Source organism: Hypanus sabinus, chromosome 2, assembly GCF_030144855.1.
Source record: "Hypanus sabinus isolate sHypSab1 chromosome 2, sHypSab1.hap1, whole genome shotgun sequence".
NCBI lineage: Eukaryota > Metazoa > Chordata > Chondrichthyes > Myliobatiformes > Dasyatidae > Hypanus > Hypanus sabinus.
Window position 1 is genome coordinate 39,642,847 of NC_082707.1, and position 16,042 is coordinate 39,658,888.

The 16,042-nt window shown below is 38.4% G+C and overlaps 1 protein-coding gene across 1 annotated transcript in view; it reads right to left on the reverse strand.

Annotated features, from left to right (window-relative positions):
- iqcg (IQ motif containing G) overlaps positions 1-16,042 on the reverse strand; it is a 33,713-nt gene that overhangs the window by 2,060 nt on the left and 15,611 nt on the right. The window contains exons 6-9 of the mRNA XM_059944493.1: positions 12,273-12,434; positions 6,366-6,440; positions 5,625-5,756; positions 1,871-1,972 (exon numbers count right to left, since the gene is read on the reverse strand). Of these exons, the coding sequence (XP_059800476.1) occupies positions 1,871-1,972; positions 5,625-5,756; positions 6,366-6,440; positions 12,273-12,434 (471 nt within the window). The remainder of the gene's footprint in view (positions 1-1,870; positions 1,973-5,624; positions 5,757-6,365; positions 6,441-12,272; positions 12,435-16,042) is intronic.

Here is a 16,042-nt window from a genome sequence, read left to right on the forward strand (position 1 = left end):
GTTTAAAAGTTATGTATTGCAATGTGATAATTGCAAATTGTTTATGTAAGTACACTGCATTATCAATATACATATTTATAGTTGAACCATCTAATGAATCGATTTGTTCACAAAAGGTTTCAAATTAAACTATTTCAACTTAGCTTTCCACATTTGTTTGAAATGCAGACATTTTCTGAAAATTGTGAGTTACATTTCCATGTTAAAGAATGTGATGATTCCTGCCCTAATGTTTCCATTATCCCACCAAACATTCAGAGAAGTAGGATATATAAATATTTAACCAGATTATACTATTTAAATAACATAAAATTTGAGAATTCCTAAAATACAAAATCCTGAAAATTCTCAGCTGATCAGGCTGGATGAATGGAGGGAGAAGCAGAGTTATTGATCTTTCATCAGATCTACAAACTTAGAGATAGAATTGCACTTATGCAAGTACACTGTTAGAGACAAAAATGGAAGATATTCCCACTTGATGGAGAATCTAATGGTAGGGACGATAAATACAGTCGGCCCTCCTTATCCGCGGATCGGGAAAACCCGTAAGTTCTCTCTCCAGCACTCGTTGTTTGAGCATGTACAGACCATTTTTTCTTGTCATTATTCCCTAAACAATACAGTATAACAACTATTTTCACAGCATTTACATTGTATTGGATATTATATGTAATCTAGGGATGATTTTAAAGTACAGGCAGTCCCCAGATTATGAACGAGTACTGTTCCTGAGTCCGTCTTTAAGTCAGATTTGAAGTCAGAACAGGTACATCCGGTATTAATTAGTGTCAGTTAGTCAAACATTTGTCTTAGTATATAGTATATATTTTACCTTTCTATGCATATAATACACTTAAGAAACCGTATGTATTTCAATAATTAAACCACTGCATTGTTTAGTAATAATTGTAGCTTTCATCAGGGCAGGGCCTTTCACATGCTCCATTATTCTCACTTTATCCTTTAAAATTGTTCCGATCATTGACTGACTGTAGCCTAACGCTTGTCCAATGACCGATGGCGTTTCACCTCTTAGTGATCGCTTTATTACTTCCACTTTATTTTCAATCATGATCCTCATTATTTTCCTGAACATAAACACTACAGATTCAGAGCTGCAACGCCAGGTCCTAATGTCCATCACACTGAGCTAGGTTATTAAGGTCCGGAGTTCCGCTGGGTCCTAAAGACCACCACACTGAGACAGGTTAAATAAGGGAAATGAGCATCTGCGTTCTTTGGTATCTGCAGGGGGTCCCAGAACCAATCCCCCGTGGATAAGGAGGGCTGACTGTATTTTCTCCCATACTGTTACTGAATTCTGCTTCACTTTGCCAATCTTTTTCATGCTAGAACCGCCACAATTTTGCCTTTTACCTTCTGCTTAATTAATACATTCTGTATGACTCAGTTGTCATTGCCTCTTACTAACATTTCTGCTATCATCTGCAGTTAGCCATCATCTGTTTTCCACCAAATCAGCTCACTGGATACCCCTAAATTTATTACACCAATTCTTTCCGCTTGTTCTGTTGGTTATTGATAAATCATTTCATAAAAATAACCTCAAGTCAACACTTAAAGCATCATCTCATTTATTCCCACATGACTAGTTATTATATATTATTTATACTTTGAATTCCTTGCATGGTGACCTTGCACACATATTTAAAGACACAAAGTACTTCTTTAAGAACAATTTGGGTGAGCAGAATATCCTGAAGAAAATTTATATCGTGCAATTACATTACTCAATTATAAAGAACATTGATTTATTGTATTGATCTGTAGCTAGGTATAGTTGGTCTGGCATGAATCCGATTATGTTGCATATAACTATTAGTAATATACATGCATATAATTTTACCTTAATAATGCTCTTATACTCTTTTTCTTCTTGTGTCCGTCTCTTCCATTCATTCTCCTTCTCAACTCTGTCATCAATAATCACTCGTTCATATGTCAGGTACTGAAAAGTTAGAATGATAAAATGTTGCTAAGTATCTTTATTTTCAATCTCTTTCCTAGTTGAATTAACCAGAATTAAAATGAAGAGGCAACCCAGTCGAAAACATGTTTCATGAAATTCTAGTAGATCAGCAGTCACATCATGATAAGGATATATGCCATGAGCCCCTTAAGCAAAACAATAAGAAAACAAATTATTTATTTAATCTGTCTCATTAACACACAAAGCAGTTCACGTAATAAGTTATTTATGATGCAAGGACATCTGTGTTGAAATTATTGGCCAGCAGCTCGACAGATGTTGTTAAATAATGCTCATTTTCCACTTTCTCCAATTCTACAACTTCTTCACAGATAGAAGATCTAATGGTTTAAGTTTACCTCTCTTATTTAGCTATCCCCTTATCGTGCTATTGTAAATGTGCAGATAGTCTTTCAAATACCCCAAAATTCTGAAGTCTGGGGTAGGAAAATTTGAAGAAGATATCGCATCATTCAATTTGATATTACAGCTACAACTCGGGTACATTGCAGATGACAGGCGTTGATTGAGATTTGGGATCGGAACACAGGGAATCACCAAGCATGAGTTTTCTGCAACCGCTCAGAAGTCATTTCCAGAGCACTCAGATGAGGGCAGAATCTTTCTCAGTTTTGACAAAGGGTCTCAGACTTCAAAAATTAATACCAGTTTACTTTCTACATGTGCTGATGTTTTCAGCATTTTCTGTTTTTCAAGTCAGTTTTCATCTAGTAAGGTATTTTACAAAGTTGGCAAGTTTCTTATTATTTATTAATGTGTGGAATGAGGATGGTGCAAAGTATTGATTGTCCATCCCTTAGCTCCTTAAGGTGGTAAGGAATCAACTTCATGAACTTGTGTAATCCCAGTGAACACATTCCACAGAGTTTTTAGTGTTCCTGGATTTGGATCTAGTGATATGAAAAAATGATGAATATTTCTGTCAGAATGCTGATAGCACGTTTAGTTTATGTGTTCCTTCAACAATACATAATGTACACAATTCTAATATTTTCTCAAACAGTTGACTGTGATAAATAATTTATGCATCTCCATGGTGGTGTTCCATGCTTTTGCTAACCTTATGATAGTCACAGGTTTGACAGGCACTAGTAGACAATACCATGTGAATAATTGCTCAGCATTAAGCAGTTATTTTCCTGGTGAAGTGTTCAGTACAATGGCTGGATTGTAAATGAAGGGGGTATTATCAAGCCTTTCTGAAAGTCTGCATCAACTGGTGCAGCCCAGTTACAATCTGTGTTCAATTTTGTGTAGAATCCATGCTGTCCATCATGGAACTAACAGAGGGCACAGATGACAGGTTTCCTTCAGTGGAAAATGCTTACAGCAATCCAATACTATCATGTTACTTATTACTGATTTTATTCAAGATGTACTTATATTTACTTACTCAAAGTTAAACTCCACAGCTGCCATGGTACACTTGAACTTGTGTCTCTAGCTCAATATTCTAGATCTTTGGATTCAGCTCAAGTAGCTTGACAACAGTGCTATATGCCTTTGACATGGTGTACGTAATGCTAAATGGGCGAAGTCCAGCAGCCTGTGAAGTATGAAGAAGCTCGCCTTCTGAGGAAATCATTATCTCCACATTGCCTGTTGGTTTACTCAAGAAGAAAGAATTTCCCTCTCCTTGTGTTGTGAGCATCACTAATGTCTTGGAGATAATAGTGGGCCACAATGAAAATATCAGCTGCAGTTTCCAGATTGCTATTTGTAATCAACAGGAAACAACTTTTACAAGCAGATTAAACTCTCTCAATGTCCTAAAAATATTGTACTAAACACTTGTAAATGGAGCTAGACTGTTATTTTAACAGCCTTAAACATTTTTATTGTTGGCATCCTTCTGTCTCGGAAGATGGTGGGTGGCTCACAAGAAAAGTCCTTGGCTGAGGACTCTCACTCCAGAGTGATAGTTTCTTCCACAATGGCTGCAGGTGAAGGAAGCCGGACATCTAGTTGGAGCGGTCCTGTCCTTCCGTTGAGTTCTCTGGGCAGCCAGCTCATTGATGCAGGTACTTTCTGCTCTTTGCACACTTTTCGAACTGCCATACTCAGGGTGGCCCAGTTGTCTGCTATGTCTCCCCAGTGGTTCACATCGATGTTGGCCAACTTCAGATCCCTTTTGCAGTTGTCTTTGAAGTGAAGCTTTGGGTAACCAGCTGAGCATGCACCCTCTTCCAGCTGCCCAAACAGCAAGTCTTTCGGAATTCAAGCAGAGCCCATTTGCCTGGCATGTCCTAACCATCTGAGCTACCTCTGGGTGAGGAGGGCAAACACGCTGGGGATGCCTGCATGCTGTATAACCCCTGAATTAGTAGCTCTGTCCTGTCACAGAGTCCATCTGAGGTAGTGCAGATGAAAGATGTTCAGTTTTTTCTCTTGGCTAGCATAGACTGTCCAGGCTTTGCTGCCATAGAGGAAAATGCCAAGAACACAGACTTGGTACACATGCAGCTTGGTATTAACAGTCTATGCTGCTGCTCCACACTCCCTTCTTCCGCCTAGCCACGACAGCTGCAACCTTAGCTATTCTGTTGCTCAACTCAGCATCAAGAGACAGAGTGTTTGTGATGGTTGACCCAAAATGGGTGAAGGAGTCAACCATGTCTAGAGCACGATGATGACGAATGGAAGGAAGTCAGTGTCCTGGGCCATGACATTTGTCTTCTTCAAGCTGATGGTCAGTCCAAACTTCTCGCAGGCATGGGACAGGTGGACCTGCAGTTGGCCTGTGTGGGAAGTCAGTGCTTTCTTTCTTTCTAAATCTTTTTATTAATATTAATAATATGGACAGAGTACAGATGATATATTGATAAAGAAATTACCAACATACACATTCCATTACATGTGAAAAAAAACATACATAATAGTTACAATATAAATGAGTTTACCAAGACATAAGCCATAAGATATATGTATGGACATAGTAAATCTAAATATTTCATAATGTATAATATAAAAAAAACAGAAAAAAGAAAGAAAAAAAAACAAAAAAAAATTTATATAATGCAGAACTAACTAATCTAATCTAATAACTATAGCTAATAAGTAATATAAAAGAAAAAAAAAACAAACAAAAGAGAAGGAAAAAAAAAAGTGGGCTGTTTATAATATCTCACAAAAATAAGTATTCATCAATGCCGTCACGGGAAGTCAGTGCTGTGTCACCAGCAAACCATAACTTGCAAATGAAGACCTGACGGATCTTGTCTTGGAGCAAAGTCAAGCAATGCTGAGAAGTTTGCCGACAGCTCTGGTATGCAGGTAGACATCCTCAACACATTCTCCAAAAGCATACTGAAGCCACATGGAGAAGACAATGACGAAGAATGGCGGTGCCAGAACACAGCCTTGCTTTACTCCGCTTCTCACCAGAAAGGGTTCTGACTGTGCCTATCTTCATGGAAGGAAGTGATTGTGCCCAACAGTTTTGGAGGGCAGCCTATCTTCTGCAGCAACCTGGAGAGCACACTTATGCTGACCATTTTTATGCTGTGCATTATTGTCACTTGTACAGAAAAGGACCATCAAAAGTGCAAAGGAGAAAAATAATCAGCCATGTTCTTATCCTAATATATGAATAATGGACTACTGGCTGTACCTTTTCAGAGTACTCTTTGAGTCGTTGTAAATTACTATTCTTGGATGCTTTTAGAGAAATCAATTCACTTTGCTTTGCTTCAATATCCTTATCATATTTTTCCATCCAAAATTCCAGCTTTTCTTCCAGGTCCTAATTGAGAAACAAGGAGAGAGGTACTTAAATCAATAATTTTTTAAAATCATTGGGTAGCTTCTAAAATATTAAAAATTTAGTGGAAGACTATTTTAGCTCTACTTTTGAGCAAGTGTTTCTCCTTTTAGAAATATTAGATGTAATGCTTAAGAATGCAGCCCAATTTTGGGAGTGGTTTGAAGCTATGTTGTGCCGACCATGTAACCCACTCTCGAAACTGCCTAGAATTTCCCTACCGTATAGCCCTCTGTTTTTCTAAGCTCCATGTACCTATCTCAGAATCTCTTAAAAGATCCTATTGTATCCACCTTCACTACCATCACTGGAAGTGCATTCCATGCACCCAACACTCTCTGTGTGAAAAACCTACTGACATCCCCTCTGTACATACCTCCAAGCACTTTAAAACTATGCCCCCTCGTGTTAGCCATTTCAGCCCTGGGAAAAAGCCTCTGGCTATATGGAAAAATACATTAATTTGTGATTTAAGAATTCCATGTGGTAGAAACCAAGCTGATACAAAACTAATGCAGCCCTTTCTGCCTTTTGTTCTAATTTAGAGAAGCAGAGTTCCTTGCATTAAAATTGATGTCTTGGACTACTTACTGTTTGATTTTGCCTCAGGAACTTTTCAATCTCCGAGTGTATCTGAATCTCCTGTTCAATTTTATTTTTCAAGAGCTGGTTAGAGAAGACCAAATATAATGGAATGAGAGATTTTAATAGCCTGACAACATTTTCATAATTAAATAATCTTGACTTTTTAACTGCATTTTTGTTAATGGAACTGTTGGAGTATCATTGTGCACTCATTGAATGTAAAGATAAAGATATTGCTGGGAGAAGCGGAGCAAATACACAAAATACTGGAAGAAATATGGAAGGGAAGAAAACAGTCAACATTTCAGGATGAGACTCTTCAACGAATGTTTAGGCCATAAAACATAGGATCAGAATTATACCACTCAGCCCATTGAATCTACTCTGACATTCCATCATGGCTGATTTATTATCCCTATCAACCCCAATCTCCTGCTTTCTCCCCATAACCTTTGATGCCCTAACTAATCAAGAACCTATCAACCTCTGCTTTAAATATATTTGAATTTATTTATATCTTACATTCATCCCACAATGTGAGGGAGTAAAAATCTTTGCATTATGATTCTGTCGCAATGTAATGACATGTGACTTTAGAAGTCTAACAGCTTGTAGAAAGAAGGTGTCCGTAGCCTGTTGGTCCTGGCTTTAATGCTGCAGCACCATTTGCCAGATGGAAGCAGCTGAAACATTTTAGGGTTTGGGTGACTGGTGTCCCCAAAGACCTTCAAGGCCTTCTTTGCACACCTGCTGTTGTAAATATCCTCAGTGGAGGGAAGTTGACAACCACAAATGCACTGGGCTGTCTGTACCACTCTCTGCAGTGCTCAGCGATCAAGGTTGGCACAGTTTCCATACCAGGCAGTGATACAGCCAGTCAGGATGCTCTCCGTGGTGCCCTGCAGAAGGTCTTGAGGATTTGGGAACTCGTGCCAAATTTCTTCAGTTGCCTTAAGTAGAACAGACAGTGTTGTGCTTTTTTTTGCCACACAACTGGTGTGTACAGTCCAGGTGAGATCTTCAGTGATGAATATACCAAGGAACTTGAAACTACTCATCCTCTCAACTGCAGTCCCATTGTTGTTGGTCGGGGTGAACCTGTCTCCATTCTTCCTGTAATCCACAATCAGCTCTTTTGTTTTTTGGACATTGGGCGAGAGATTGTCATCTTGACACCATCTTGGTGTCAGGATGTCAACCTCTCCTCTGGAGGCTGCCTCATCACCACTAGAAATAAGGCCGATCAAAGTCGTGTCATCTGCAACTTTGATTAGCAGATTGAAGCTATGTGTGGCAGCACAGTTGTGGATGTAAAGTGAGTAGAGGAGGGGGCTCAGGATACAGCCCCCGGGGTCTCCTTCACTGAGGGTCAGAGAGGCAGAGGTGAGGGAGCCCAACCTTACCACCTGGCAGTGATCTGATTTGAAGTTCAGGATCCAGCTGCACAAGGTTGGGTGCAGGCTGAGGTCTCTGAACTTCCTGTCAGTCTGGAGGGAATTATGGTGTTGAATGCTGAACTATAGTCCAGGAACAGCATTCTAACGTATACATCCCTCTTCTCCAGTTGAATGAGGATGGTGTGTAGTGCTGTGGCTATGTCAACATCAGTAGACTGGTTCCTTTGGTGACTATGATTCCACAGATTCAGCAGCTTTGAGCTAAAGAAATTCCTCCTGATCTTTGTTCTAATGTACATCCCTCTATTTTGTTTCATTTTTTCTTTTCTTTTTTCATTTCTTCTTACAGAATTGAGTGGCATTTGCTATTTTCCAGTCCTCCAGAACCATTCCAGAATCTAGTGATTCTTGAAAGATCATTACTAATGCCGGGGTCTTCACGGACAATTTCAAAATGTCCCTGACCCAGGCAGTTGTGCCCACAAGCTACAAGATTGCCACCATCATGCCAGTGCTGAAGCATTCCACAGCCACGGGCCTGAATGACTTCCGTCCAGTTGCACTCACCCCCATCATTGCATTTCATGTTCAATCTTTTTTTAATTGATTTTCAAATAAGGAATATACAAATCGGAAGAGGAGTTTAACAAGTAGATAATATAAAAGACATATAAACAGCAATAGTAAAAACAGAAAGTATATAATGTCAAAACCAAATAGGTAAAATATTATGCTGTTATATATATAATGGTCAAGAAAAAAACTACAACTCCTCATAGCAATCATAAAAAAATAGGAAATTTTATTGATAAAGAAAAAAAAACCCACTAACTAAACTGAAACAAAAATCATTTAATTCAAAAAATCTATGAAATTGAAACCACATTTTTAAAGTATGTTTAACAATAGGGTTAAGAGCTTGTCTACCTATTCTGGAGAGCGAAAACGGAAGAGGAGCTCCTAATAAAGAATCTAACGAAAACCCCATTACTGAATTTTCCTTCAGCTGTAACCATGAAGGGCAATCTTGGTCGTCTATATCATAAATCCAAAAAGTAATATAACGAATATTAATTGCCCAATAATAAAATCTAACATTTGGTAAAGCCAGTCCTCCATCTTTTTTTGATTATTGCAATAAAAGTTTATTCACTCTAGAGCTTTTATTATTCCAAACATGAGATAAAATCAGAGAATCTATTTTATCAAAACAAAAAAATTTTTGAACAAAAGAAGGAACTGCTTGAAATATATATAAAAATTTCGGTAGAATAACCATTTTCATAGCATTTATTCGACCTATCAATGACATTGACATAGGTGACCATTTAGAAAGCGCCTGTTGAGTATATTCAACTAAAGGGAAGAGATTATACCTATATAGGTCTTTAAAATCTTTTGTAATTTTGATACCAAGGTAAGTAAAATAGTTTTTGGCAATATGAAAAGGTATTTGATCATAATAATCAAAATAATTATTAATAGGAAATAATTCACTTTTATGTAAATTAAGTTTATATCCAGAAAAAGTACCAAATTCCATAAATATAGAGAACATAGAAGGAATAGATTTCTTAGGATTTGAAATGTAAACTAATAAATCATCCACGTATAACGAAACTTTATGTCATTTATCCCCTCTCCTAATACCCTGCGCAGAATTAGAATCCCTAAGAGCAATAGCAAGTGGTTCTAAAGCCAAATTAAATAATAAAGGACTAAGGGGACAACCCTGACGGGTACCTCTATATAATCTAAAGTAAGGAGACTTTTGATTATTAGTTAAAACCGCAGGTACCGGGGCATGATAGATCGATTTAATCCAGGAAATAAATCCTGGACCAAAATTGAACCTCTTAAAAACCTGAAATAGATAAAGCCACTCCACCCTATCAAAGGCTTTCTCTGCATCCAAAGATACAATACATTCAGATTCTTTGGCTGAGGGGAATAAATGATAATTAATAATCTTCAAATTTGAAAATGTGAGTACCTATTTTTAATAAATCCTGTTTGATTGTTTGAGATAACATTAGGCAAGATACTCTCAAGCCTATTTGCTAGAATCTTAGAGAGGATTTTAAAATCTACATTCAGTAAAGAAATAGGTCTATAGGATACACATTCCAGTAGGTCTTTTCCTTTTTTTGGAATCAATGAAATTAGTGCCTCGTAAAAAGTTTTAGGAAGATTCCCAGAGGATGTAGAATCGGTGAACTTTGCATCATTGCAAAGTGCTTTGAGAGACTGGTTCTATCACATCTGAAATCCTGTCTGCCCACTACCCTGGACCCCCATCAATTTGCCTATTACACCAACAGGTCAACAAAGGACGCCATCTCCACGGCACTTCACTCTGCCCTGACCCAGCTGGGCAGCCCAACTCTTAAGTCAGAATGCTGCTCATTGACTTCAGTTCAGCATTCACTACTGTGATCCCCTCCAAGCTGATCAACAAACTTCGCCAGCTTGGTGTCAGCTCATCCCTCTGCAATTGGACCTTGGACCTTCTGACTAACAGACCTCAACCTGTTAAGTTAGACAACCTCTCCTCCTACACCATCACCCTGAACACCGGCGTGCCTCAAGGCTGTGTGCTGAGCCCTCTCCTATACTCCTTTTTCACCTATGACTGCGTTCCTATACATGGTTCTAACTCCATAATCAAGTTCACAGACGACACCACGGTGGTTGGCCTGATCAGAAGGGATGATGAGACAGCCTACAGGGATGAGGTCCAGCACCTGGCCACGTGGTGTGCCGACAACAACATGGCCCTTAACACCCAGAAGACCAAGGAGATTATTGTGGACTTCAGGCATGCTAGGAGCCACACTCATGTCCCCACCTACATCAATGGAGCTGTAATGGAGCGTGTATCAAGCCTCAAATTCCTTGGTGTCCACATTTCCCAGGATCTCACCTGGTCCCTGAACTCCTCCATCCTGATCAAGAAGGCGCAACGGCGCTTTTATTTCCTGTGGAGCATCGAGAAAGCTCACCTCTGTCCCAGGATACTGACGGACTTTTACCGCTGTACCATTGAGAGCATACTCACCAACTGCATCTCAGTGTGGTACGGCAATTGTCCCATATCGGACCGCAAAGCATTCCAACCGGTGGTGAAAACAGCCCAGTGGATTACTGGCACCCAATTGCCCTCCATTGAGAACATCTACCATAAACGCTGCCTGGGAAGGGCGAGAAGCATTATCGAGGATGCATCTCACCCTAACCATGGACTTTTTACTCTCCTCCCAGCCGGTAGGTGCTACAGGAGCCTCCCTCCACTCCCGCACCAGCAGGCTCAGGAAGAGCTTCTTCCCTGAGGCTGGGACCCTGCTGAACCTCACATCACAGCGCTAAACAGTATTGCACCCATATTGAATTGTCTCAGTACTTTTATATTTGTGTGCTGTAGCACTTACTTTTTATTCACAGTTATTTTGTAAATAACACTATTCTTTGCATTTCTGGTTAGATGCTGACTGCTTTTCATTGGCTTTGTATCTGTACTCGACATAATGACAATAAAGTTGAATCTGATCTAATCCACAATTTCTTTGGCTACCTCTCAGAACCCTGGAGGTAAGTCCATCTACTTTCAAATCTTTCAGCTTTCCAAGCACATTCACCTTAATAATAGCAACTGCACTCACTTCTGCTCCCTGATACTCTTGAATTTCTGGCATACTGCTATTGCCATCCACTGTGAAGATGGATGCAAAATTTATTAATTTCACCTGCCATTTCTTTGTACCTCTCCAGTCTAATTTTCCAGCCATCCAATACCCACTCTTGCCTCTTTTTCATTTTCATTTTCTGAAAAATCTTGTAGTATCCTCTTGTATATTATCAGCTAGCTTACCTTCATATTTCTTCTTTTCTCTCCTTATGTTTTTTTAAGTTGTTTTCTGTTGGTTTTTAAAAACTTCCCAATCCTCTAGCTTCCCACTAATCCGCTATATTATATGCCTTTTGCTTTTAAGTTATCTCTGACTTGCCCTCAGAAACTCTAGTCATTGCTTTTCTGCCATCATCCCTGATTGTGTCCTCTTCCAATCAACTTTGGCCAGCTCCTAAGATGCTGCTTGACCTGCTGAGTTCCTCCAGCAGAATTGCTTGTATTTGTGAATTAAAGTAGAATATGCAATTATTTTGATTTATGCATGTAGAGTTTAAATATAGAAACAAGACTGCTTTGCTAACTCAACTAGTAAATTAGGCATAGGCCTGAGCTATAGAGAACAGTGAGTCTTGTGTATCATGCTGCATTTTGAACCAGAATGGCAGCCAAGTCACCACTGTCAGCTTCAGTGCATATTGACCAAGGAGGCAAAAGGACAGATCTTGCTGCTGATTATCTATTCATGGGAACATAAATAAGGAAGTGGAGCACAAAATATGTTGGTATTAGTATCATGACCTTTGGACTAAGCAGGAAACGAGCAAGATCTATGTGAACAACAGCAAAGCTTCAGTACAGTTAAGTTAGAGTTCGCTTTCATTTCCTGACCTGCACCTCTCCTTTTAATTTATCCTCCTCATTGGCACATTTCTTATGTGTCTGAAGGACCTGCAGTTCTGAGTCTTTCTTCATGTACTTCCCTTCCAAGGAGGTTTTTGCTTTCATTTCTTGCACTTGGTCTTTTAAGTGTGCAATCATCTCATTTTTATTCTGGTCAGAAAAATAAAAGGCAAGAATCAGCGGTTGCATTTACTTTCCACCTCTGCAAGTATGTTGGTGTATAATCAATAAAATTAATAAACATGATACTGTTTTCCTGAACTAATCTTGCCCAGGATACAGTTGGTTTTATATTCTCAGAACCAGGCTGAAGTTTTAATTTTCATCTACTCTATCTAAATGCAAAGAATAAAGCAACATATTCTCATTTCCACAATATTTTTGTCCCATTTCTCTGTCAGACTGGTCACTTTGTTAAGACCTAGACAGATGGTTGTAATATTATTGTATTGTCACCCATTCCCTAAATATGTTTGTTTTAGGAAATAGAAAAGATTTTTAGACATTCTTAGAGATTGCATGTTTAGATATTTCTCACATGTACATCTAAACATATAGAGAAATGGATCACTTGTATCAAATCAAATAAGCAGGTATTGTGCTGGGGAGCCTGCTAGCGTTGCCACACTTCCACCGCCAATATGCAAGCCCACAACTCACTAACCCTAACCATACATCTTTGGAAAGTGGGAGGAAACAGGGACACACACACACACACAAAACCCACACAGTCACAGAGAGAACATACAAACTCCTTACAGACAGTGGTAGGAATTGAACCCCAATCTTACAGCTGGCACTTCAGGGCAATCTTGAATTTCCCTTAATAAATCATCTTGTTATGAAAACAATGCAACTTATTTTGGTACTGATCTTTTATACTAATTATGGTAGATTTTTTTAAAAACTAGCTTTTACAAACAGCTGGAGCTGTTCAAAGACTATAATACCTTCTGTGTACAATTAAATTAGCAACCTTTATCTATCGTTGACTAATGAAAGTAGCATAGTTATTTTTTCTTTAACTTTACAGGTTACTCCTGATCTATGATTAAATAAAAAGAAAATAATTGGAATAATTCAATCAATCCACTAATTATAAAGTAGCTTCAATATTTTCTTAATATTTAGAAAAATAATTTATATTTTCAATTTGGAAAAACTGTTGGAAATAATATTAATTAACAAAGGCTGATGAATTACAGAGAACTTATTCAAAACCAGACCCTCTTCAGATAGCCCTTTCACCATTAATTTCCATTGCTTTTTCCCCTCCTGGTTTACCTAACTTCCCTTTTATTTCCTACAGTGTTATTTCCTTCAACCACTCCTTGTAGCAGCAGGTTCTGCATTCTAACCACTTCCCTGTTGGATGTATTACTAGTTATCCTTTTTTTATGAAGTAGAGTTTTGGCCTTTCCCACACCACATCACCCCAAGAATTGAAAAGATTGACATCAACCTGCAGAACCTTTCAGAATCTTAATTTTTTTTCTCTCCTGACCTTTTTGTATTAGCTATTTACTCCCTAGGAAAAATGCGTTGACTATCCACTCTATCTGTGCCTCTTATTATCTTATACACCTCTATCAAGTTATCTCTCACTCTCCTTTGCTTCAACAAGAAAAGCCCTAGCTTGCTCATCCTTTCCTCATAAAATACTCCAACTAATCCAGACAGAATCCTGGTAAATCTCCTCTGCACCCTCTAAAGTTTCAACACTGTTCCTATGATAAGGTGACCAGAACAGAACACAATATTCCAAGTGTGGTCTAATGATGGTTTTATAGAGCTGCAACATTACCAAGCGGCATTTGAACTCAATCCTCTGCCTACTGAACGCCGCCAACACACCATATGCTTTCTTAACCACCCTCTCAACTTGTGCTGCAACTTTGGGGATCTATGGATGTGGACCTCAAGATCTCTCTGTTCTTTCATACTGTTAAGAATCCTGGCATTCATTCTGTACTCCACTTTCAAACTCGACCTTCAAAAGTGATTCACTTAAGACTTGTCTCTGTTGAACTCCATCTGCCACTTTTCAACCCCATTCTGTATCATGTCAATTTCCCATTGTAATCTACAACCTTTTACACTATTCACAACAACACCAACCTTTGTGTCATTTACAAAACTTACTAACCCAGTGGTTCCCAAACTTTTATAGGTTACCTTGATTCCCAGACCACATCCCCAGCACCCTCTTTTCCCTTTCTGGACATTACATAAAAATGATAAAGAATCTTGATTTATAATGCCCTGTGAAAGAAAATAGAGGCAAATTCATAGCAGTGACAAATAATATCAAAAATTATTCAAATCTATTTAAAGAAATAAAATTATTTCTCTGTTTAATTACAGTGAAACAATTTCCATCAACAATTTTGGAGTGTACATTATTAGTCCAAATATTCACTGCTTCATTGCTTTTTCACTTTTCAATAAGATGGACGGGCTTGGAGCAGTGATATCAGCTTCTCAATATCAGGCTGAATCAGGCACAATATCAGGAGTCTCAGATCCCCATGTTCAGTACTTGTAGTCTGTTTTGTTGCTTTGAAAGTAGTTGGGCACCTGCAGTAAAACCGTGCTCCACTAGATATGATGCTGGAAAGGCATTAAAGAACATGTTGACTTTTTTCCACATTGCAGGACAGCATTCAGAGATTCCTTTCTGCAACCAAAAGTCTTGATATGATTTTTTTGAACCTCAGCTTCAGCTCAAAGGCATTTTGTAGCGAGATTAGTTCTTTCTCCATCCTTCCTGTTAATTCCTCATTACAAGTGTTCAAGGATGGATTTATTACCCAATCTGGAATTTAGATCAAGAGAAGATCCTGAAATTTCTCTGACATGTCTTTATGCAGCTCACCTAAGTGAGCACATCTTTCCTGAAGATCATCACCTGGTATCCTTTTTTTCTCTTCTAACTCAGAGAGGTCAGAAATCAGAAAAGATTGTGATGGTAAATGTTGCATTTAAATAGGGTTAACCTGGACAGAAATGTGAAGATGACTGATTTGACTTTTATAAAATTCATATCATTTTCTTGCAATTGAAGATGATTTCAATAAACTTTGTGAATAATTCTGGCAAATATGCAATGCCCTGCCTAATCTTCTTGAGTTGATTACTGAATGAAGCATTTGACTCTTCAAAGGATTTTATCACAGTTTCAAAAAGTGCATAAGACATCTCAGGCAGATTCCTTTTGGGAGCCATCTAAATTCTAAAATGTTGCAACAGTTCATCATTCTCATTACAAAGCTCTCAAAATAGTTGAGAATTGAGGGCATAGGACGATTTTATTTACTGCAGTATTTAGTAATTTGTGCAGCTGATCACTTGGGTTTTTGTGACAAGGTGTCTGTGAATTACTCAGTAAGTTGTAAGTATGTTAGGTACAGCTTTTTTCAAGAAAATAATGATTCCACCGTGGTGTCCTGTCATTGATGGTGCCCCAACTGTTGCACAAGCAAGAACGTTGGTGAGTGGAATGTCTTTCTCATTGAAAAATTGCGCAATAACCTGAAATGTTGAATCCCCCTTTGTATCTGTTTCTAGTCCCCCTGCAAAGAGCAACTCTTAACCATATTTGCTTCTTCTATGAAGTGAATGTAACCAGGAAGCAAAGATTCATTACCTGGCAAAGTTAACTCATCCAACTACAGAGCAAATTCTGTTGTCCTACATATGTTGCACAATGTGTCTTCTTATTCTCAGACATTTCATCTATTCATCTTTGAACAGAGTTG